The following is a 25,904-nucleotide window of genomic DNA, read 5'->3' as shown; positions in this document are numbered from 1 at the left end:
CTGTGTTAGTCTCGCCCATTAATTTGAGTGTGCTGTACTCTGGCTGATTTATAGATTTTATTTGACAAAATGAAAAAATACAATTACGAAATATGGCAAATGTTGTGTGTGTGTGGTGGTAGTGGGGCGTCACATTTTTTTTCACAACCGATTAGACTTATCGAATCAAGCGTTCAGATGGCTAGTGTAGGAAAAGTCACCAAGTCTTGTACTGATCAGATAAAGAAAATAATTTTTATTACATCAGAAAAAGTGATTTCTGTCCAAAATTAACAAACATTATAGGAAGGTTAAGGAGTGCTTAATACATACACCTTAATAAGTCATTAAGTCATTTTTAACTTGGAATCATGAAATAAAATAGGGATATATGATTTCCTTTAAGGATTTAAACCTTGGAAATATTGCACAGGGACAGAATGACATCAAAAATAATACTTCACAAACATTACTTAATATCAGTCTCTCTTTTTGGTCAATATTACATTTCCTGCTGTTTTGGGAACTTAGCAAACCAGGGTTTGAAAGTAACAACTGTCAACCCGCCAAATGCATGTGCAGAGTGCAGGACATTTTGCTCATCTATCCACCACTATGGTGGCCAAGTAAGACTGAGACTGTAAGACGTCTCAGAGTGACATTTGACAAAAAATGCTGTTAGACACAAAGATGCGTATTTGAAGAAACACACAATTATATTTTGAATAATGTTTCCACATACAAGGTTCCACTTGTATCAGCTAGGCACCTTGAGCATGTTTGATTAATCCATCTATCGCGACAAACAGCTGTGATCGACAGTAGTAATCCGAGGGACCGTGAAGTGAGACACAATTCAAAGAATTCAAAGAAACCCACGCACTTACTGAGGACACACATTTTTCAACGTCAGCTCAACTCGCTCATAACAAACACACACACACAAGATGGTCTTTTGTCGCCACCTGCTGGCTCAAATCTTTAATGTCACAGGGATGAATGAAAATTCACACATCTATGCTGCTTTTATAGGTTTGTTACGCCACAAACACAAGCGGAGTGATACAAATAGTAAAGCTTCCCAGTGCTGATGATGTGACCTTTCAGCACTCTTGGAAACCCTCTAGTCCAATCAGATTTGAGGACTGGAACTTACTGTTGTATAATATTTTAGATTATATTATATCCCTTATTTTGCATGAAGGAAAACCTTTGAGATACTGTGTGTATTTGAAAGTCAATTAAGTTTCTTAATTCGGAAGTGGACATCTCCTACTCTGTTTCTCTGCGTTTCATTAACACTGCATCTATGAATCCTCAACAACCCAGAACATTTACCATTACGCCAACGTAAAATGGAAGTGTCAAATCCTAGCTTATATATTCCTAGGAGTTTTGCACAAACTTCAGCAGATAGCACACACATCGGAGCGCTTCAGAAGCTGTTAAACTTCATGTGCTTTTCAGGAGCGGCTCTGAGTGCGGTCCACAGTGCTGGTCAGCGAGATGGTCAATGTTCATTTGGAGTGCTCACATCATGCAATAAAATCACACAGAAGTGACATTTATGCCATTTCCATATTTGCTTAAAACTCCCTAATTCGGACAGTATAATGTGATTGTAATGTGAAATGCACAAGCATCACGGTTAGATCAAATAATCGCAACAGGCCTAAATTACAACAATAGTACAGAGGGATATACTCACCAGTCTGGGGACAGACAGCGCTGACGGCAAAGAACTGCCCATCACCACGCCACGTGATCCTGGGCTTTCTGTCGTCCCACTGCAGAGCAGGTTGAACTTCCTGTAGCAGTGGAAGAGAACTATGTGAGGCCCTTCTTGAATTGAAAACTTTTTCAAATACTTGTAGTTGTTGGTGTTGTTCGGTTAGTTTAATCAATAAGGAGTCAAAGAAGTCTTACAGCAGCTTTCCGCTGAGCAGCCTGCTTGCCCTCAGATCCGTGAAACTGAGTCTCTTTCTTCCCCCAACCAACTGTGATGAACTTATCTGATGCACAGAAACAAAATCAATGTGTCAGCGGTGACAGTTTGAAAGCATGATATTGAGGGTATTAATAAAAACTGTTTTGTGACATACCTTCTCCAAAGTCATCCTGATGGATTGCAACCTCAGTTATGGGTTCAAAGTCTTTGGTCATCATGATAATGGTCTGCTGACCTGACATACCATAAGAGACACAAGCAGACACAAAAGTGAAATGTCATTATCACACACTTGGTTTCTGAACAGATCTGTCTGAGGTAATGAATGCGGTGTGTTGCAGACCTGTTGTCAGAGTGACCAACTCTTGGTCCGGGCTCCAAGTCATGCCGGTTAGGCCGCTCTCCACACTGCCAACACACTCTAACTGTGAGTGAGATATTTATATTGATAATCAGAACACAAAGCAAGGCCAGATGTGTTCCAAAAGATAATTTGAAGTGCAAAAGCATGTAGTTCAAATGAATAATCACCTGATCGATGTTGAGGTTGTAAAGAATGACATCACCGTTAGCAGTGGCCACACACACAGACTCCTGATCCGACAGGTATTGGATCGCCACGACAACCCCACTACCATCCTCTGGGAGATAATCATCTGCTGTCAGTGACACCTCCTTGTAAACCTAAAAAAGCACATTATTCAGCTATATCAAAATGTATTGAGGTTCGAACCTACAAACTTTAGGTCACCTTTCTAGATCTTTTAACCACTACAACACGCCACCTCACCAGCATGTGTAACTTTGAATGAAATAAATATCCTCAATGTCATTATTTGAAACTGAGACAATGGGAATTCATTTTAATCTTGAAATACCTCTCCGGTCCGAGGGTCATACTCTGTGATGGAAAGTTCGGAGGCCACCAGCACGGTTCCAGCTTCACTCCTGATGGAGAAACACTGTGGGGATCCCAGGATGGAAAGATCCACACACCTCAAGCGCTGCAGCAGACTGAGGTTTCTCATTTTGGGTTGATACGTTCAACAAGACGATATCTGGAAAAGTGTAACACCTTTGGTTAACATAACAAATGATTTGATTAAAAGAAATGCAACACAATGCCTTTAAACAAAATGTACAGTAACATGGTACAGTAATGGTATCAAATGTCATTGGTTACCAGATATATTAATTTACCATGGTATTTACAACCCCAATTCCGAAAAAGTTGGGACAGTATGTAAAATGCTAATAAAAACAAAAATGAGTGATTTGTCAATTATATTCACCCTTTGCTATATTGAAAGCACTACAACTACACATTATATGATGTTTTAACCTGTGAATTTCATTGTTTTTTTATGTACAGTCATTTCAAATCAGATGATTGCAACACACTCCAAAAAAGTTGGGACAGTCGAGTGTTTTCCACAGTGAAACATCACCATTTCTTCTAACAACACTTATTAAACATTTGGGCACTGAAGACGCAAGTTTGTTAAGTTGTAGAGAGTGGAATTTTCCCTCATTCATCCATTATGTAGGTCTTTAGTTGCATAATTGTACATTGCCGTATTGTGCTCTTCATAATGCACAACATTCTCAATTGGAGATGGTCAGGACTGCATGCTGGCCAAACTTCCACCCACACTGTCTGCTTATTCGGCCAAAATTGTGGTTTGAAGCTGACCTGGAGTAAATGGGATGTCCCTGGAAAAGAAGGTGCTGGATGGCAGTATATGCTGCTCCAAAATGTTTACATAACTGTCTGTATGAATGGTGCCCTCACAGATGTGACAAAGTAAGCTGTGGTACCATGATACATTTCCCAAAAAAAACATAATATCTAGGCCACAGTGAGGGTCTTACAATGGAAGTGAATGGGGGCCAAGTTCTAGAGGGTTTTAAGGCAGGAATGTGAAGCTTGTAATTTTACAAAAGCACACATTAATTATTCTGTTAAAATTCATGTGTTATTTAAGCTGTGAAGTTATTTAAACATTTTTTAATTTTAATACATATATAATAATTTAATAATTCTTACAGTCATTTTAAGGTTTGGTGAATACGTTAGATCATCATGGCAACAAAGTTGTAAAATTGGATATCAATTTACACAGAAAAGGTAAAAATGTAAGTGACTATCACACTAAAATCATGTTTACATGCATATTGTTTGTCATGTGCACTATACTTTTGAAACGGTGAGTATTTTAATGTTTACAGATTGGCCCCGTTCATTGTACAGGTGAAACTCGAAAAATTAGAATATCGTGCAAAAGTTCATTAATTTCAGTAATTCAACTTAAAAGGTGAAACTAATATATTATATAGACTCATTACAAGCAAAGTAAGATATTTCAAGCCTTTATCTGATATAATTTTGATGATTATGGCTTACAGCTTATGAAAACCCCAAATTCAGAATCTCAGAAAATTAGAATATTACATGAAATCAATAAAAAAAAGGATTTTAAATACAGAAATGTCGGCCCTCTGAAAAGTATAATCATGCATATGTACTCAGTACTTGGTTTGGGCCCCTTTTGCATTAATTACTGCCTCAATGCGGCGTGGCATGGATGCTATCAGCCTGTGGCACTGCTGAGGTGTTATGGAAGACCAAGATGCTTCAATAGCGGCCTTCAGCTCTTCTGCATTGTTTGGTCTCATGTCTCTCATCTTTCTCTTGGCAATGCCCCATAGATTCTCTATGGGGTTCAGGTCAGGCGAGTTTGCTGGCCAATCAAGCACAGTAATACCATGGTCATTGAACCAGGTTTTGGTACTTTTGGCAGTGTGGGCAGGTGCCAAGTCCTGCTGGAAAATGAAGTCAGCATCTCCATAAAGCTTGTCTGCTGAAGGAAGCATGAAGTGCTCTAAAATGTCCCAGTAGACGGCTGCGTTGACTCTGGACTTAATAAAGCACAGTGGACCAACACCAGCCGATGACATGGCTCCCCAAACCAACACAGACTGTGGAAACTTCACACTGGACTTCAAGCATCTTGGATTGTGTGCCTCTCCATTCTTCCTCCAGACTCTGGGACCTTGGTTTCCAAATGAGATGCAAAATTTGCTCTCATCAGAAAAGAGGACTTTGGACCACTGAGCAACAGACCAGTTCTTTTTTCTTTAGCCCAGGTAAGATGTTTGACATTTGAAGCCCATGTCCAGGACCCGTCTGTGTGTGGTGGCTCTTGATGCAGTAACTACAGCCTCAGTCCACTCCTTGTGAAGCTCCCCACACATTTGAATGGCCTTTTCCTGACAATCCTCTCCAGGCTACGGTCATCCCTGCTGCTTGTGCACCTTTTTCGTCCACACTTTTCCCTTCCACTTAACTTTCTATTAATGTGCTTTGATACAGCACTTTGAGAACATCCAACTTCTTTTGCAATTACCTTTTGAGGCTTTCCCTCCTTGTGGAGGGTGTCAATGATGGTTTTCTGCACAACTGTCAGGTCAGCAGTCTTCCCCATGATTGTGAATTCAACTGAACCAGACTGAGAGACCATTTAAAGGCTCAGGAACCCTTTGCAGGTGTTTAACTGATTAGAGTGTGACACTTTGAGCCTACAATACTGAACCTTTTCACAATATTCTAATTTTCTGAGATTCTGAATTTGGGGTTCTCTTTCATCATCTCGTGTTCGAGATCCACCTATGGGAAGGGCATCCGTACCTGACCTCTGCAGAAGCATCCAATTGCACCAAGTCTGGCTAGACAGACAGAAGCGCGTGTCCTATGCTCGGTAAGGTCCCGCCCCTTACCTAAGGGCATATAACAATCTGCACGCTGCTGCTCCTCAGTTGACATTCAGCTTCTCGCGACCTCTGTTTTGTACTCAGCTCGGTTGAAATTAGAGTTTTTCACTCACCCGTCTACAGGAGGATACATCGCACAGATCAGCCTCCGCCTGACATGATTAACCTTTTTCAGCCAACTTAGCTGTTTATTGTTTATTGCAAGCCGCCTAAGCTCGCTCTAAACTACCACCAGGCTGCCCGCCTTTTCTCTCTCCTGCTCCACGCAAGGATTTTTCGGAGTTTTCGAACATTTATGGCATTTTCTAAGCCTACGGCCTCCTCTGGGGGCAGCCTATCAGCGTGCCTGCCCGGCCGCGTCGCGATGCCCTCATCGCAGCCAAGGATTCCCATCCTTTATGTGTTGTGTGCATGGGTCTCAAACATGCAGAGGAGGCTCTAGAGTTTCCGGAAAACTGTAGCCACTGCCTGGCGTTGCCTAAAAAACTCCGCCGCCCGAGGCTCAAGGTCGCCGCTACCCAGTGCACCGACCTCGAACTCTCCGACTCCGATGGGGGTAACGGTGATGACGACGCGCTCCTGGTTTCCTCCGGGCGCGGCCTCGCTCAGCTGGGCTGATCAACACAACCCGAATTTCCTGAGGAGATTCTCTCAGTGGACCCCTCGTTAGCCAATGAGCCGGCTGGTTCTGGTGAGTACGACGATCGCGGGCCTTCTTGAAGGTTCGGAGGACGAGGATGCCATCCCGTCTTCTGTGACTCAGGCTAACGCCCCTGCAGCCCTCACCCAGTCTGTCCTCATCGAGGTTTGTGAGCGGCGGCCGCTCGCCTCAATATCGAATGGCCAGCTTTACAAAGTGCCACTGACCAAGAGAGGGGCGTGTATGACGGGAAACTCCTGGGACCCCCTCCAGGCTCGAGAAAACAACTTCTCCCCGTCCTTCCTGCATGCATAAAGCATATGAGGTACTTTTGGGGGACCCGCTGGACCTAAAACACGGTCTCGCGGGCCTTGAAGTAAAGGACATGACGGCCCTTGGGATGGGTGACCCCCAGCCATCGAGCCCTCTGTCGCCAGACACCTTAATCCATCTCAAGGTGGTCTACTTGCCCCCCAAACCTGTTCTCCCGAACAAAATGGACCGGTTTTCTGCCTCTATACACCAGGCCTCTTACAAAGCCTCGGCCTTGGCCGTCAGAGCCCTCAATGTCTCCTCTCTTCTGTCTGCATACCAGGCTGAACTCCTGGTCGATATGGGGCAACAATTGGAAAAAGGACCCCCACACCCTCTCTGTGGAAGGAGATTGTTACGGTGAATGACCTTGTTCTCCGTAATGCCCGTCAGGCCGTCCAAGCCTGCGGGCGCTCTATAGCGTTCTCAGTGGCTGGAGAACGTGCTCTTTGGCTTAACTTGTCGGGCCTCCCTGACAGTGAGAACGGCGCATTGCGGGTGCCCCTGTAGAGCCTGGCCAGGCTCTATTTGGCCCTGCCGTCGCTTTAATGCAACAGCGTTGCGACGACAAGAGGAAGGAGGACGGCGCTAAAATTATGCCTCCCGAGGAGGCGGCACCGCGCCAGGCACCACCAGCGCGACCACCCAACCCTCCTGCTTCGGGCGTCCTTTCCATTACCCGGTAAGGCAAAGCCTCGGAATAAGCCACCTCATCAGCAGGGTAACCCGCCTTCTGCTAAGCCTTGGGGTAGAATGTCTTTCGCGCGGCTGCGGCAAGAAACCCCCACTCTACCCCTCCGATTCTAAGCGAGGCGGCCGGCCTGATCCATGGCCTCAGGGGCTTTGAGTCCACGTTCTCGGGCCACCAGCCCCGGACTCTTGTTCGACCCTCCAAGTTCTCAAGAAAAGGAGGGTTTCACTCGGTGGGGTCAGCCCCCTACCAGTGGGTGCCCACCCTGTGTGTTCGGTTCAGAACCATGTGTGTTCCCCTGTTCAGCCCATATCAGGGAACTTCCATGTGCTGGAAGTGTTTACAGTGAGAAACAGTATGAGAGCAGTGTCACCACACAGCCCCTATTACATCTCTCCCACACACTCAATAAAGGCTTCGGCCCAAGTGTTTCAAAAAAGAAAAAGAACACAAAAAATCACAAAAATCCAGCACAGAGAGAGAACATCTCTCCACAACCCCTTATGTCACCCCTATGTTGTCCACTAGATGGCGCCATTGTATTTCAAATGAGCAACTTCGGGCATAAACGCAGCAATAAGCGCTTCCCGGCTCAGGTGGGCTCACTTGCGAGCCACACAACAGCTTGGCAGGCTGTGTCGGCTCCCGAGTGGGTGATTCGAACCATAACGAAAGGGTACAGGCTCCAGTTTGCCAGGAGACCTCCACCTTTCGGGCGTTATCTTTTCTCACACAGAAAAGAGCTGCACACATTCTGAAAGAAGAAATTTCCTCCCTCCTCGTGAAGGGGCGATTCAAGTAGTACCCGAGATCAATGCAATCAGGGGTTTTACTCCCGTTATTTCCTAGTTCCAAAGAAGGACGGCTCTCTCCGTCCTATTATGGATCTCAGAGTGTTAAACAAACATTTGAGGAAATACAATTTCAGAATGTTAACACACGGCACACTCGCAGCTCAATTCATCAGAACGACTGGTTCACATCAGTCGATCTGAAAGATGCCTTTTCCACATCAATATGTACGCCCGCACAGGAAATTTCTTACGCTTTGCCTATCAGGGCATATGCTCACGAATTCACAGTCCTCCCTTTCGGCCTCTCGCTGAGTCCGAGGGTGTTCTGTCTATGTGCTGAAGCGGGCTTAGCGCCGCTGAGAATAACGGGTCTCAGGATCCTAACATACATAGGCGATTGGTTAATCATAGCCAATTCCAGGGAAGAGGTGGTGCAAGACACTCGCCGTGTGCTCACGCACATCACATCACTCGGGTTCAGAGTGAATGTGAGCAAGAGCAATTTCACACCTGCCCAGAGTGTTATATTCCTGGGTCTGGAGCTGAATTCAATCTCAATCTGTGCGCCTTTCACAAGAACGCGTTAAGCTCTCTAATGAATTGTCTATCACAATTCAAGGAGGGGACGAATGTGCCATATCGCAAGTGTCTCAGATTACAGGGTCTTATGGCATCAGCTATTCAAGTTTTGCCTTTGGGCCTTCTGCGTATGAGGGCATTCATGAAGTGGGTTTTATCCCTCCACTTCAGCCCATTACTGCGACCTCTGCCGCTCTGTCACAGTGGCGCTGCGTGCACAGCAGCCTTGCGCCACTGGAGGAGTGCAGACATGTACGCACATGGGACCCCTCTCGGGGCTGTTATGTTGTGAAAAGTGGTAGCGACAGGCGGCGTCCTTAACAGGCTGGGGAGCCACTCAGGAGGGCAGGGCGGTGAGCGGTTCGTGGCCGAGCGAACTTCGTTCAGCCCACATAAATTATCTGGAGCTCATGACCGTATGGAAAGCTCTGAATCATTTTCTTCCCGTCTGCAGGGGCATCATGTGCTCGTTAGCTGCGACAATACCACTGCAGTGGCACACATCAATCGCCAGGGCGGCATGCGCTCGCCCAAGCTTCATGCCCTAGCTCACAGGCTTTTGGTGTGGAGCAGGCGGCACTTCCTGTCGTTACGCGCAACCCATGTTCCAGGTGTCCTGAACAGGGGCGCGGACCTTCTGTCGAGGGGAACCCGCTCTCACGGAGACTGGCGACTCCACCCCCAGATAGTGGGCATGTTGTGGGAGAAATTCGGGAAGGCTGACGTAGATCTCTTAGCCTCGCGAAAACTCCCACTGTCCTATGTTCTTCTCGCTAAGGGCGAGGGCAGCCCCTCGGCGTGGGCGACTTGCCCACCCGTGGCCCAAAGTGCTGCTCTCGGCGTTTCCCCCTGTGCCTGTTAATTCCTACCCTGGCCAGGGTGAGAGAGCAGGGCCTGTCCCTAATTTTGATAGCACCCAGGTGGCCCAAGGCACCATGGTTGGCAGAGATAATTCCTCTTCTGCATGCCCAACCGTGGCCCCTCCCTCTTCGCACAGACCTGCTGTCTCAGGCTGAACGGGGAAATATATCACCCACACCCGGACAGGGTGGCTCTGTGGGCTTGGCCCGTGAGAGGACAAACTTAAGCTCGATGGGGCTCCCCCACGGGTGGTTGCAACTATACAGAACGCTAGGGCTTCCTCCACAAGGTCCCTATATGACTGTAAGTGGCAAGTGTTTGAAGGGTGGTGTGATGAGCGTGGTTCAACATCATATCAGTGTTCAGTCTCTGATATTTTATGTTTTTTACAAGACCTTATGGATAAAGGCAGGACTTTTTCCACTATTAAGGTCTACCTGGCAGCTATTTCCGCTTGTCATGTTGGGTTTGATGGCTTAACGGCAGGGCAGCACCCCCTCATTCAGTAGATTTATGAAGGGTGCCCGCCGTTCTCTCCCAGTTACTAGAAGAACTGTCCCTGAATGGGACCTCTCCATGGTGCTGGAGGCTTTATGTCAGCCACCTTTTGAGCCCCTGGGAGGCGTTTCCCTGAAAATTCTGTCTTTTAAGACAGCGTTGCTCCTGGCCTTAGCATCAGCTAAACGTGTCAGTGACCTACATGCACTCTCTGTTCATTCCTCGTGCACTAAATTCTCTCTTAGTGGAGATAAGGTTTTTCTTAAGCCTAACCCGGCCTTTATGCCGAAATGCTTCCCAGCATTCTCGTGTGAGGTAATGGAGCTTTCCGCTTTTCACCCTCCTCCTTTTTCATCTGAAGAGGATCAGAGGCTGAATGGTCTGTGTCCGGTCCGTGTCCTGCGGGCTTACTTGGATAGGACCAGTGCTTTTCGGAAGAGCAATCAGCTCTTTATCTCTTGGGCTCCTCCTCACTCGGGAATCCCATTTCTAAGCAACGCCTCTCACATTGGCTTGTGGAAGCTATAATTTTGGCTTATGAATCTTCAGGAGTGCTGCCTCCAGAAGGCATCAGAGCCCACTCAACGAGGGGCATGGCCGCCTCTTGGGCTCTGTTCAGGGAGTTTCATTGCAGGACATCTGTTCTGCTGCCAGCTGGGCTTCTCCCCATACTTTTGTATGCGTTACTACCGACTGGATGTAACCAGGACCCCGGTAGCTCATTCTGTCCTGGGGTGGGTTCTTCATAGCCCCTCCCTGTTGGTTCCTTTTTTCTTTATATATGTAATATATTTTATATATATATATATATATATACATATATGAAGTAGGGAAAAAGGGGTAATGGGCCGGTTGGCTGTACACATTCATGTCACCGAGCATGCATTAACATTCCTGCTGGGTGTTGTCTTTACTGGGTGCTGCTGGGCTGATATTTATGTTTGTGCCACTAACATGTTTCTTCAGCTCTGCCAGTACACAGTTCTCACTTGTGTGCTTCAGGGTTGCCATGTGTGTAATTACGGGACGTGTCAAGCACCGCCTCCTTGGGGCTGACCGTTCCCTTTTCTGGCTTGCAGGACCTCACTGTGAGTGTATTGGGCAATCGGGGAGCTGTCCATGTCTCCCATAGGTGGATCTCGAACACGAGATGATGAAAGAGAACAATAGGTTACTCACGTAACCCGGTTCTCTGAAACATCGAGTGGAGAGATCCACTAGCTTGCCCCGCTTGCTGCACGAGAGCGAATATTCTTACTGAGGAGCAGCAGCGTGCAGATTGTTATATGCCCTTAGGTAAGGGGCGGGACCTTACCGAGCATAGGACACGCGCTTCTGTCTGTCTAGCCAGACTTGGTGCAATTGGATGCTTCTGCAGAGGTCAGGTACGGATGCCCTTCCCATAGGTGGATCTCTCCACTCGATGTTTCAGAGAACCGGGGTTACGTGAGTAACCTATTGTTTTCATAAGCTGTAAGCCACAATCATCAAAATTATATCAAATAAAGGCTTGAAATATCTTACTTTGCTTGTAATGAGTCTACATAATATATTAGTTTCACCTTTTAAGTTGAATTACTGAAATTAATGAACTTTTGCACGATATTCTAATTTTTCAAGTTTCACCTGTAAGTGCCTCACTTCAATTAATAAATCCTTTACAATTAAATAATATATACAAATTTTCACGTTGCTGTAATGTGAAAATCGTTACAATTTATTTTCTTACTGCGTTTTATGATAATTTGAGATTCAGAAAAATTCTTAAAAAGCTTAATTTTCTTTCTGCATACTATAATTTGTTATTCATTTGATTCTGGAGTAAAATAGGACAGGGGGGACATTTTCTTGACCGGTATGTGAAAATCCCCTATTCAGGAAAATAACTTTCCAAACATGTCAGTAGTTAAAAAAATGATGATACAGAAAAAAAAAAAACTTACGTTTAGACTAGCACAAAATCAAGTCAGTGAATGTAGGTAAAAATACAACTGTTATCTGAGATATATATATATATAATCGGAGAGAGATCAGTGAAACATACCTTGTTGTTTTCTTTTATCTCTGTTTAAATGAGCAAAATGCTCATTTACTACATTCACAACACACGCACGTTGTTGACAGTGCAGCAGGCTGAACTCTGACTTCCTGCACTGCACTGTGCTCATACTAACAGGTGCGGCCTCTACCGTCCTGGAGGAGAGTTACATGTTTTATTAATCGCGACATATGTAAATGAATGATCACACAAAAGTGTACAATTGGAGTACAAAATTTTCCAGTGTGTATATAATATATATAATTATAATATAATTCTATATATATATTAAATGTGATTATAACAGTGATCAAATCAGCCTTGACAATGTAAAAAACAGTCAACAAGTTTCAGAAAATTCGTAAGATAAGTTTTGCTGTGAAAACACGAGAAGTAATTGTTAGTTTGTTCTTGATGTTGTGGGAGGGGAAGGCTGTTTGTGGCACACCTCCTTAAAGACGTACCGGGTCCTCAGCCCTACCTAACGTTCCATATTTATTTTTTGTCTTATTTTCTCAATGCTTGGAAGCACTGAGACATGAGTCATTGATTTAGTCTCAGATATTGTTTAGATCTGCAGGAGTTGTGCTGGAGAGGCGCGCCCTGAACAACACATGGAGTGAAGAACCTTTGAGCGCTGTGTTAAAACTGAAGGTATGCGATCATAATCAACACATTTGATCATCTAACACACCTGACAGTGCGAATACTCGCGTCTAAACACTTGACAGCGTTAACAAGAATGACTTACAATACAGAGAAGGGTTTACTTATTACACGACAGGGTTCAGTTTTAGAATTAGTTTCATTAATGACATTAACAAACATTATTATAAAAACTGAACAGATTATTAATGCTATGTAGCTTCAATTCACATTAAATATGTGATTTTTGATTGTGTAAGTTTCTTTGATGGGAACAGATATGAGGTTAGAAATAGTTGTGAATATTGTGTAATATGTTCAAAGACTTGCATAAGGATGTCCACACTTTTTCTTCTCCTGTTTAGAAATTATGCCTGATCAGTTTCTTTACAGCTAGTTTTTTAAAAAATTTTAATAATCGGTAATTTATAAAACAGTTTGTATTATGTCTTTTGATGTAGACTGCTCAAAACAAATGTGTTTCTACTTTTTATTAATGTGACCTAGAAATGCTAAAAAAGTGACTAACCACTGTATCCCTTCTGTAAACGAAACACTTAGATAAACCGCATGTAAGGTGCCACAATAGAATCACTCAGTAAAGCACAGAGATGAAAGTGAGACACAGTGAAACAATAGTGATGAAATAATTCAAGATTTTTAAGAGTGCATTAACATGTGATTCAAGTTAAAGGTATAGTACACCCAAAAATGACAGTTATCTCATTATTTACACACACATCCCAGATGTGTATGACTTTCTTTCTTCTGCAGAACACAAACTAAGATTTTTAGAAAAATATTTCAGCTCTGTAGGTTCATACAACGCTAGTGAATGGTGACCAAAACATTGAAGCTCCAATAAGCACATAAAGGCAGCATAAATAGTTATCCATAAGACAGTGGTTTAAGGTATGTCTTCTGAAAGGATATGAAAGGTGTGGGTGAAAAGCAGATCAATATTTTAGTCAGTTTTTACTATAAATTCTCCCTGCCATATAGGTGGCGATATGCGCAACAAATGTGAATTGCCAAAAACAAAAGAAGAAAAATGTGAAGGTCATTAATAGTCAGAAATTACTTAAATATGAATCTGTTTCACACCCACACATATCATATCCCTTCTGAAGACATGGATTAAAACACTGGAGACATATGGCTTACTTTTATGCTGCATTTATGTGCGATTTGACTTTCAAAGTTCTGGCCACCATTCACTTACATTTTATGGACCTACAGAGCTGAAATATTCTTCTAAAAAACGTTGTTTGTGTTTAGCAGAAGAAAGAAAGTGTTGAAGTAATGCAATGCCATGAAGAATGAATAAAGTTAATGTATAAATGTTTTGTCGGGTAGCCTAAAAAAATGTGCTTCATGTGGTAAGATTAGGACAACTAGAAATAGATCCTTAAGGTAAGGGCTGGAAATAATTGAAGCCAATGGGATTGTGTCTCTTTCAATATGCATCCTTACAATATAAATGTAGATTTGAGATGTATTTCTATTTGAATAGACTCTGGACATCTGAAAGTGCCCCAGAACAAAATTTTTAATAACAAAAACAGACTCCTTAACTATTTTTGTTAAACTCCTTACAATTATTTGCGGATCTCATTCAATTTATTTGTGAACCAACTTTCTGTTTGTGAATCTTTTTCAATTTGTATGTTAATATGCAACAATTCCATCTCCATACTTAAGCTACCAAATGCAGGTTTCCACTTTGTACAGCACATTTCATGTGCACACTGAACCAAAGTCATACATTCTCCAAAATGAACTGTTCTTTTTTTTTTCTTCTTTTTGTGGAGATAACCAAATGGAGAGCGAGGGAAGTCTCTGCACTCGTTCATCTCCTCCTATACCACCAGACATTCATATATCTCCTGCAGACGGGTGTGTGGACTCTAATGAGACCCAACAGAAGAGTCTGGTCCAGTCAGACGGGGCTCAAAAAAAGGAAAACATCCAGATCAACCCTGCTCAGACAGACGGTACCCCCCCTTCCTCCAGCACTAAACTGTGTGGCTACCTCAACAAGCAGGGAGGACCTCTCAAAGCCTGGAAGTCCCGATGGTTTACTTATGAGGAGAAGAGCTGTCAGCTGTTTTACTATCGCATGGCACAGGATATCAATCCACTGGGTAAGGTGGATCTATCTCGGGCCACATTCAGCTACCCACTGCAGGGAGAGGAGGGGACCTTCCATATACAGACACCAGAGCGCACTGTCATTCTCAAGGTATGAAAATGTATTTAATTAAAATGAACATGAACATTTTGTTGCAGCTTGATTTCATTGCTTTCTATCCATTTAAATTTGTAAAATGGAAGTTTACTTAATCCATTTGAGTTGGGACTACACAAATACTTCCTATGGTGTAAATGTAGCATTGATGAAACCGGGCAGGGGATTTCCATTTCCCAGCATGCTTTGCAGGGGACTTGATAGGGAGAGTAAATGTTAAATGTAGTGTTATTTTATGTGTTTTTGTGCTAGATGAATATAAAGGGGAGATGTGTTAGTGCTTAATGTTTTGTTATGTTGAGATTTAGAAGAGTTTTTGTTAGCGTGAGCTAATGACAAGGACACTTAAATTTCACACGTGAAACTGATTGCTTGCTTTGTTGAGCAATTGCTGTGTTAACCATAGCATGGTTACTAAACTACACTCTGTAGTGCTTCTGACCAGAATGTATTTAGCATGCAACTTTCACTTAGTACATGAAGAAATAAAAAGAGATTTATTTGAGTTATATTTATATATAAATATGTAAAAAAAAATAGTTTACACAATTCAGCTGGGTTTTTCTACACATAGTGTTTAGGTTGAGATTACGTAGTCACTTACATGTAACAAACATTAGGAACCACAGTCTACGATTGAGTCAAGTTCAGCCAAACAGCAATTTTTTGAGTGTAGTTTTACATGATTACATGATTTAATAATACTAGATGGTGGATGTTGCCTGCAGCAGGGATAAAGAGTGTGCTAATTCAAAATCAATGAGAAATTTTCAGTGTACACTGTTGTATATATATACAGAAATTGTGCTTCATGTGGTAACATCTATTTCATTCATGGAGTCAAAATAGTATTTCATGTGACTAAATCAAGCTGACAAAGTAGAATATATATATATATATATATATCCCATAAAAATCCCATAAAAATTTCTTATATATATATATATATATATATATAAAGAAATTTTTATGGGATAAATCAAAAATAGATTTCAGTCTCCAAGTCTTTTTTATAGACTCAAGCCAAAAACGCATACCTATATAAATGTTATAATTTGTTTTTTTTTTTTTTTTATGGCTCATTTGGTGCCCTATACATGACATAAGTCATATATGGAGAAGACATGACCATTTAAAAAAATAAAAATAAATGTCTTACACTGAAAAAAAGTGGCAACCTGTAATTGTAATCTCAATGATCCTTTTTTTACATGATCTAACCCATAAAAATGGCACATCTGATGGGGTGTGTGCATGGTAATGACACTTCTGGTTATGATACACTGCATACAAGTTTGCATGATTATGCTTACTTAAATTGAGAAACAACACATGAAAAATAGCCATCAGGATTAAGCTACACACTTCCTGAATGAACTTTGGCTCCCATGTTTCCTCCTTAATGTATAATATAATGGTCATTGTTCTTTCTTTTCCCACAGGAAGAGTCTTATCAAATGTCTAATGAATGAGCATAGCTCATGTGACTTCAAAATTATCTATAAACTGTTTTATGGGCTATTAACAGCCTGGGAATTTCCAGGAAAAATCACTATAGCAATTGAAAGAGAAAGCAAACAAAAGAAAGTCTTTGCTTAATGATTTATGACGTTGATAACTCTAAAGGTTGCATTTCAAAAACGGGGGTGAAAGAGAGAGGGATATAAGAGACAGATTCAGAAAGCCTTGAAGACCTCATTATACATCTTTCTCTCTCTCCAAAATCTTGCATTTATCAGTGGGACCAGACAGCTGGCATTTTTTGAATGGGCACATTGATCACATGACTGCACTTCATGTTACATGAGCCTGAAATGAGGTCAAGTGAGAAAAGGCAGTTGGCTTGGCAGATTTTAATAAAGTACTGTGAATATGTCACAACGAAAAGACTAGATTCTGCTCTTTTATGGATTTTTACTGCTTTGCAGTGTTTGATTGCGTCACTTATATCACTTACACTTTAAATTTGAACGATGATGCAAATGTCTATAAATCATGTTGCGCAACTATGATTTAATAAAATGCTTTGAAACACCATTTTGTTTGCAGGCCGCTAACCGTGATGCCCAGATGTACTGGCTGCAGCAGCTGCAGTTGAAACGGGCGTTATACAGGGAGCAGCATAGTAGACATCAATCCCTGCCAAGAGCAGACAACCAAACACTAGACAGCACACCTTCAGCAAACAACAGCACTGGTAAGACTGCAAGACTTTGAGATTTTCAGCTCTGTAATATAAGGCAAGATCTTAAGGAAGGAATCATGAAACCTAACATTCCTAACATGAAAACGTTTGAATGCCAATTATCATTATGGAAGATACAGTGTATATAATCGGAATGTGTATGTGGTTTGTTTTTGAACTTCAGCTGTTTAGCCAGTCTTGTGATAATAAATAGCAGGGTTGGGAGGGTTATCCAGAATCCAGGGTGTGCTGAGTGACTCCAGCCAGGCAACCAAATTGGTCCGGTTGCTAGTGGTAACGATTAGTGGTTCTTCACGGAGAGTAGCATGAGCCTCCACATGCTGTGAGTCTCTGCAGTGTCATGCACAGTGAGTCATGTGATAAGATGTGCAGATTGACAGTCTCATAAACGGAGGCAACTGAGATTTGTCCTCATCCACCCGGATTGAGGTGAGTATCTGTGCCATATCGAGGACCTACTAAGAAGTGGGAATTGGGCATTCCAAATTGGGAGAAAAGTGGATAAAAAGAAAAAACATTTAAAAAACTAAATATCTTATGAAGTGTTGCTTCTAAAACAAGATACATTTCTAATTGATCTTGGTTTAAGGAGTTTTAGATATTTTTACAAAAAATAAAAAACAATGGATTTCCTTGATAAAAAAAAAAAAATACGATCATGCCTGGTAACAGGTGCATGTAAAATGACTAGAAATAGCATTTTAGCTTAATGTAAAGCTAAATATTAACATGACAGTTTTCACAAGGTTTATCTTTCTTTCTGCTGCTCCAAACTTCAAACGAACTTCTCTGTCTGCTCGTATGAATGTAACACATCATAAGAAAGAGTTTCACTGCTGTTCAAATACACTTTGGATTGCATCATTTAGATGTATAAAGGTTTTCCATCTGTACCCCAAATACCATAAAACAAAACAAAAAAATAGTTTTCATTGGCTTTAAAATGTGTTTCTGTTATCTTATATGTAGACATAAATATTCAAGAATGTTAAATTCTGTTAATATTGCTAAACTTGAATATTCAACCAGACTAAATATAGCTTTTCAATTGTCAGATTAACAACATTGTCCGGCTTTAGAGAGGACCTTTCTGGAAAATAATACACATTATGAGGATAATTAAACAATTATACTTAAAACATACTGTTGACAAAAATAGAATGTAAAATGAAAAACACTGCAAGATATTAACAATGCACTAACAATGTTTTATTTAGAAGATTTAAAAAACATTTCTCTCCCCAATTTAGAATGCCCAATCCCCATTACTTAGTAGGTCCTCGTGGTGGCGCGGTTACTCACCTCAATCTGGGTGGCGGAGGACAAATCTCCATTGCCTCCGTTTATGAGACTGTCAATCCACACATCTTATCACATGACTTGCTGTGCATGACACCGCAGAGACTCACAGCTTGTGGAGGCTTATGCTACTGTCCGCGATCCATGCACAACTTACCACGCACCCCATTGAGAGCGAGAACCCCTAATCGTTACCACAAGGAGGTTACCTCATGTGACTCTACCTTCCCTAGCAACCGGGCCAATTTGGTTGCTTAGGAGACCTGGCTGAGTCACTCAGCACACCCTGGATTCAAACTCGTGACTCCAGGTGTGGTAGTCAAAGAAGAAAAATCGTAAATAAAACCTTGTCAAATGATCCAGTCATAGGTTTTCGCCATCTGATCTGCGGGAGCCAATAAACGTATATAATTCTGCATAGAACCTACACCGTAGTCTGACATGCACCTATTTAAAAACTTAACTGCGTGTTGCATTGATGCAGACCACAACAGTTGTGATTGGTGGACTTTGTAACCAGGACATGCATGAATAGGTTTTCTTTGCCTAGCACAAAGTTAGCCCAATCAATCAAATAAAGTTGAACCATTTGACATTATGACATCAAAATAACTATGAGATTTTCTTTAAAAATATCCCTTTCGTGACTCAAGACTCTGTTTGTGGAATTGACATTCTATATGTGTTCAAATAAATATAGTAGTGTAAATATAATTCGAATATTTCAAATATTTACACTACTATATTTATTTGAACACATATAGAATGTCAATTCCACAAACAGAGTCTTGTGTCACAAAAGGGATATTTTTAAGAACATTTAATATTTTTTGTGATGTCATAATATGTAATGGTTAAATTGTTTCATCGATTTAATAGGCTAATAAAATGTATATGAAATCAAATAAATCTTTTAAATTCAGCTTTCTGCTAGGCAAAGAAAACATATTCATGCATGTCCAAGTTGGTTTGGCTTGAAAATGTGATAGACACAGAGAGTTTAATGGGTATTGTCACGAATGTCAAATATAAAACTAACTTTACCGCACTTCATGACTACTTGTAAATAAGTGAGACGCGACAAAAGATATCTGTTTACAGCTTATAAACTCTAAAAGCTTTTTTCTCATGGCTTTTCTTTTATGTTCATTTGATATGTCAGTGAAATAATGTGCGTGTTCTACTTGCAAACGTTCCGATCTGCACGATGATTTGAACATGTTTGTGTAAGCTTCAGGAATCATATTTAATAGTCTAAGTTATGGAAATAGAACTTCTTTTTGTCACTTCTAATTTGTCAGCAAATTAAAAAGCACATAATAAGAGTTGGTTATATTGCCTAAATGCATTGTAAAGTCTTTAAAACATACCCATTCAGTGTTCACCAAGCGAGGTATAGTTATTCAATACAGCGCGAACAACAAAAGTATGCCAAAATAATTATTTATTATTATTTAAGCCACTCAAGAGCAAGCATACAGGATTTTTCTCATTTATTTTTATTTATTACTCCTAGCAGTGTAGTAACATGTATAGCCTACCTTAATGTCAACGTGTTCACATATTTTGAACTTTGAATTTATAATGCTACAATAATTTAATAAATAATTTACAATACACAAATGGCATTGCTTTTGTTTATTTATGTACTGCATGTGTAATTAGCATTTTGGCTGTGTAAAATCAGTATAATGCAGACACCAATGCAGAACTATAACAATGCCGTAACAATGCCTCTAAGAAGTCTCCAAGAAACAGAAAATGAATGCATTTCTAGCATTAAGAATCAACAACACAGTAACTAAGTATCCAAAACTTCTCTACACTCATATGCTATTATTTCATTAATTTATTTAAGATTTTATCAAGGTCATATAAACTAATACATTTAGTGGACCGGAACAACTGCACAAGTTAAACCTGAACTCAATTTTATCCTAACTAACACTTAAAATGGTTGATCTCAGTTTGGGCCGTCGTGTTTTTTTATTACCAGAGGAGTTATGTACATTTAGATTATAAATTCCTTATTATAAATTCTTTATTTCAGGTGATAATCTGTGTTTGTGTTATTCTTTAAATTCAAAATAATCAGGAAATTGCACGGCTGTGTTTGCTGTTAAAACATATCTCAAAATAGAGGCCAGTGTTGCATGTGATTTCCACCCATGGCTACACTATAGGCCTGGAGCATTGGGAAAGGGCAGAGGGAGTGTTTGGAAATGCCCAAGAGTGGAGGGAGGAACAGAAAGAATTATGGGGGATGTTTAGTCAACCATGATACATGATCTGTAGCCGCAAAAGGGAGGTTGCAAAACCTCAGTCTGATATATTATTATAGCTCTCCGGGACTCACTCTTATGTACAGTCTCCAACTGCTTGTGTGTACATTCCTAGTGGGCATTCACTCATACTTTTATCCTTCTCATCAGGAGGGTGTGTAGCCAGGAAATGTGAAACCTGTGTATCATCTGCAAACCTGAAATAAATATTTTGCAATTACATAGTTTCACATGTTGTCAGTCAAGTAGAATCTTCTGTACAGACAGTTCTTTCTCATGTGTGGCCCATTTCAGACATGCAGCACTTACAGTAACAAACAATCTAGGGTTTGATATGAACGTTAACTGAAGATTGTGCTCAGTTTAGTTTCCCTGCACACTCGAGAGGAGGTATTCATATGCTTTAATGCTAATTATATTCCATATCCTCTACATGCAAATAATCGGCTTGAGTTATTAACCCTATAACACCGCCTGTGTCAAATTTGATATGCTATTTTCTAAAGCCTGTATATATTTTTTTTGTCTCCTTTTTTCTCCCCAATTTGGAATGCCCAATGCCCAATGCGCTCTTAAGTCCTCGTGGTGATGTAGTGACTCACCTCAATCCTGGTGGCAGAGGATGAATCTCAGTTGCCTCCACGTCTGAGACCATTAACCCACGCATCTTATCACGTGGCTTGTTGAGCGTATGTGTGTGTGTAGGCTTTATGCTATTCTCTGCAGCAATCACGTACAACTCATCACGCACCCCACTGAGAGTGAGAACCACATTTAAGCAACCATGAGGAGGTTACCCCATGTGACACTACCCTCCCTGGTTGCTTAGGAGACCTGACTGGAGTCACTTAGCATGCCAAGCCTGTGCATCATTAACATAATCAAAATCTTGCTGAAAATAGATAGATGTCTGCTGCAACCTGGTGTACTTTTCCGGGCTATTCTTGATTGAAAAATATTTGTTTAAATTTTCCAAAAATGTCCGCTTATTGCATGCACTCATTTGTTTTTATTTTAAATCTTTGCTGATTTAATAAATTAAAAGTGACAGTAATTATTTTATTGTTACTGATATTTTAAAATTAGTAATTGTGAAAGATAAGAAACTTGTGCTTGGTTAAAATTGTGTATATTATTTTATTGAAATTCATGGATCAAATATGATACCACAGGCTTTTGAGGCATATCTCTCAATCACCATTACATTACATTCATGCCCACCACACCAAAAAAAAAAGATTTGAAAATTCTGACTGTTTTTATAAGAAATATTTAAATTGTGAACTAATATTTCTGTGTATTTTCATATATGCAGCCTGCTCCGTCATTATAAAAATCTCATTATTTTACATTACTCTCAAACTCTCAAACATTTTGTATCTCTGAAAAGCCCAGTGAGTCCTCTGTATGTATGGGCTAAGAAAAACTTAAATAACAAATGTCCTACACAAACAATGTATTGCTGAGCCTCAGGATGATAATGACCTTTAGAAAATGATGTAACAAATACAATACATAAAAAAAGGCCTATTTATTTAAAAACAAAAATTTTAAGTTGGTACTAAAATCAGATTAATGGAAAAAAAATATGCATTTTCTGACAATTCTTTCACATGTCAGGCTTTACAGGGTTAATATTGCAAATACATGCATACATACATACTTTTCCAGAAAACCAAGTAGGACTGGGCTTATGACCAAGAGTGCTAAAAACACGTTCATGTCTTTTAGACAGAAGACATTCCTTTACAATCGCAAATACTGGTTTTCAGGCATTTGGACACAGCTGCTGGATGACACAGTCAAATGCAGAAAATAAGAAAATACATTTCTGAGCAGCTGAGGAGAAATTTCTGTGTAGAATCTTAATTACCGCACCATCTGATCAACCTAATCACCTAAAATTAGGCTACATTTAGAAACTATGATTTACTTTTAGTTTCACTCTGTGGTGGTTCACATATAGCATATGTGTCTTGTAGGAAGCACTTTTGTCATTATCAGGAATTTCAGGCATGCTGTGACATGGTAGAACTTCACCCTGTTTTTAAAACACAGAAGAATAGAACATTGTCTTGTTTCATCATTTGCAGAAAACAGGGTGGAACAGAACAGAGCAGAACAGTTTGTGATAGAACACTGAACATAATTGAGTCAAATGAATCATATTTTTCCAGTATTTTTTTCTCAATCATTTTTACATCAGTATCTACGGAGCCTGTTAGAGGACAAGGAGGGAATTTTTGTTTCTGAAATAGTCGTGTGTTCCCTCTCAATAGTTTTGAGTTTTCTCACCAAAATCTTTGCGTTCCCTAACAATAGCTTTATGGAAAGCCAATGTTACCTATGGCATTTGCAGTAAAACCAAAGTAAATTTTGTGGTTACTATGTTTTTACTACAAATACCACTGTTCTGCAATGGTTACTGTAGTAAAACCATGGTTAATTTTGTTTAAGGTGCACTCACTACTTTTTTTCTCATTAAAAAGATTAAATCCTAAAGACATGAATTATAATTTTTAAATGCACTAACCTAAAGGATTATTAGGAACGCCATACTAATACTGTGTTTGACCCCCTTTCGCCTTCAGAACTGCCTTAATTCTACGTGGCATTGATTCAACAAGGTGCTGAAAGCATTCTTTAGAAATGTTGGCCCATATTGATAGGATAGCATCTTGCAGTTGATGGAGATTTGTGGGATGCACATCCAGGGCACGCAGCTCCGTTCCACCACATCCCAAAGATGCTCTATTGGGTTGAGATCTGGTGACTGTGGGGGCCATTTTAGTACAGTGAACTCATTGTCATGTTCAAGAAACCAATTTGAAATGATTCGAGCTTTGTGACATGGTGCATTATCCTGCTGGAAGTAGCCATCAGAGGATGGGTACATGGTGGCCATAAAGGGATGGACATGGTCAGAAACAATGCTCAGGTAGGCCGTGGCATTTAAACGATGCCCAATTGGCACTAAGGGGCCTAAAGTCCATCCATCCATCTTCAACCGCTTATCCGAAGTCGGGTCGCGGGGGCAGCTGCTCCAGCAGGGGGCCCCAAACTTCCCTATCCCGAGCCACATTAACCAGCTCTGACTGGGGGACCCCGAGGCGTTCCCAGGCCAGTTTGGAGATGTAATCTCTCCACCTAATCCTGGGTCTTCCCCGAGGCCTCCTCCCAGCTGGACGTGCCTGAAACACCTCCCTAGGGAGGCGGCCAGGGGGCACCCTTACCAGATGCCCAAACCACCTCAACTGACTCCTTTCGACGCAAACTGCCTTAAAACTGCCTAAAGTGTGCCAAGAAAACATCCCCCACACCATTACACCACCAGCCTGCACAGTGGTAACAAGGCATGATGGATCCATGTTCTCATTCTGTTTACGCCAAATTCTGACTCTACCATCTGAATGTCTCAACAGAAATCGAGACTCATCAGACCAGGCAACATTTTTCCAGTCTTCAGCTGTCCAATTTTGGTGAGCTCTTGCAAATTGTAGCCTCTTTTTCCCATTTGTAGTGGAGATGAGTGGTACCCGGTGGGGTCTTCTGCTGTTGTAGCCCATCCGCCTCAAGGTTGTGCGTGTTGTGGCTTCACAAATGCTTTGCTGCATACCTCGGTTGTAACGAGTGGTTATTTCAGGCAAAGTTGCTCTTCTATCAGCTTGAATCAGTCGGCCCATTCTCCTCTGACCTCTAGCATCAACAAGGCATTTTCACCCACAGGACTGCTGCATACTGGATGTTTTTCCTTTTCACACCATTCTTTGTAAACCCTAGAAATGGTTGTGCGTGAAAATCCCAGTAACTGAGCAGATTGTGAAATACTCAGACCGGCCCGTCTGGCACCAACAACCATGCCACGCTCAAAATTGCTTAAATCACCTTTCTTTCCCATTCTGACATTCAGTTTGGAGTTCAGGAGATTGTCTTGACCAGGACCACACCCCTAAATGCATTGAAGCAACTGCCATGTGATTGGTTGATTAGATAATTGCATTAATGAGAAATTGAACAGGTGTTCCTAATAATCCTTTAGGTAGAAAATCATGGCCTATCATATCATATAATCATATCAGTAACCTTATAAAAGCTGTTTTATTCTACATGGAGAGGGTCCACACATGGGGGCTGCCATGTTAGAATCACATGACCAGCTGAACACTACTTGCTAAATCTCAGTAACCATCCTGTTATTGGACACTTTCACTCACTGATTAAAGTAATCATGGCTGACTGTGAATACATTTCTACAATGACATCTGAAACTGAAAACTATTGATTTTAAATTATGCTGCATCCAAACCACTAGGGGTCAGTGTAAGTCCAAGATGATACAAAAACAAAAGTTACTGAGTGCATCTTTAAGGGATGGATAAGGCTATTATAAAGCTGTGGTGGGTCTGGCGTAGTGTGCTAAAGCACAGAACATGTAAGCAGAAGGTTGCTGGTTCAATCCCCACAGCCACCACCTTGAGCATGGCACTTAACTCCAGGTTGCTTTAGGAGGATTGTAATGACTGTACTATACTGTAAGTCACTTTGCGGGAAAACATTCCCCTCTAAGAAGCTCTGTAAGTATAAAATAGACAGTGTTGAATATTTGCTCTCTTCTAACGTAAAGATCTCATCATGGCCGAAAGTGTATGGTTGAGGCCCATGTACGTATATCTTTGAAACGACATTCACAATTGCTTTTAAATATGAATTTGTCCGACATGCTAACACTAAAGCAGGAAAATCCATCGGGATAACCTGAATATTTCTTAGAAAAACTTCCATTTAAATTCAATGTACTGTGACTTAACACTGTGATCCCAAAGTGAATTTGTGTCTCGTTGTGTTGGAACCACCACATTCGTTGCCTGCAGAGAATGAGAGGGGTATAGTCCTGGATGAGTGAGGTGAAGTATAAAGGGGCCTTGATTTTGAAGCAGGCTGCCACAGGTAGCCAGTGGAGACAAAGACGGGTGTGATGTGAGCCCTTTTTGTTTGATTGAAGACCACAATGCATTTTGGACCATCTGCAGTGACTTAATTGCATGAGCTGGGAGGCCTGCCAATAGAGCATTGCAGTAGTCCAGTGCTGAGATGACAAGAGCTTAGACCAGGA

At 41.2% G+C, this 25,904-nt stretch overlaps 2 protein-coding genes across 2 annotated transcripts in view; one reads left to right on the top strand and one right to left on the bottom strand.

Moving 5' to 3' along the window:
- Window positions 1-12,222, bottom strand: part of elp1 (elongator acetyltransferase complex subunit 1) — a 40,503-nt gene extending 28,281 nt beyond the window's left edge. The window contains exons 1-7 of the mRNA XM_052150212.1: window positions 12,118-12,222; window positions 2,806-2,985; window positions 2,459-2,611; window positions 2,271-2,352; window positions 2,082-2,162; window positions 1,906-1,991; window positions 1,688-1,787 (exon numbers count right to left, since the gene is read on the bottom strand). Coding sequence (XP_052006172.1) covers window positions 1,688-1,787; window positions 1,906-1,991; window positions 2,082-2,162; window positions 2,271-2,352; window positions 2,459-2,611; window positions 2,806-2,955 — 652 coding nt within the window. The 5' untranslated portion in view covers window positions 2,956-2,985; window positions 12,118-12,222. The remainder of the gene's footprint in view (window positions 1-1,687; window positions 1,788-1,905; window positions 1,992-2,081; window positions 2,163-2,270; window positions 2,353-2,458; window positions 2,612-2,805; window positions 2,986-12,117) is intronic.
- Window positions 12,223-12,598: 376 nt separating this feature from the next.
- Window positions 12,599-25,904, top strand: part of tbc1d2 (TBC1 domain family, member 2) — a 30,751-nt gene continuing 17,445 nt past the window's right edge. Inside the window, exons 1-3 of the mRNA XM_052150214.1 lie at window positions 12,599-12,765; window positions 14,568-14,998; window positions 17,054-17,201. Of these exons, the coding sequence (XP_052006174.1) occupies window positions 14,576-14,998; window positions 17,054-17,201 (571 nt within the window). The 5' untranslated portion in view covers window positions 12,599-12,765; window positions 14,568-14,575. The remainder of the gene's footprint in view (window positions 12,766-14,567; window positions 14,999-17,053; window positions 17,202-25,904) is intronic.

This window comes from Xyrauchen texanus, chromosome 19 (genome assembly GCF_025860055.1).
Source record: "Xyrauchen texanus isolate HMW12.3.18 chromosome 19, RBS_HiC_50CHRs, whole genome shotgun sequence".
Classification (NCBI taxonomy): domain Eukaryota; kingdom Metazoa; phylum Chordata; class Actinopteri; order Cypriniformes; family Catostomidae; genus Xyrauchen; species Xyrauchen texanus.
This window is presented reverse-complemented; position numbering and strand designations above follow the sequence as displayed.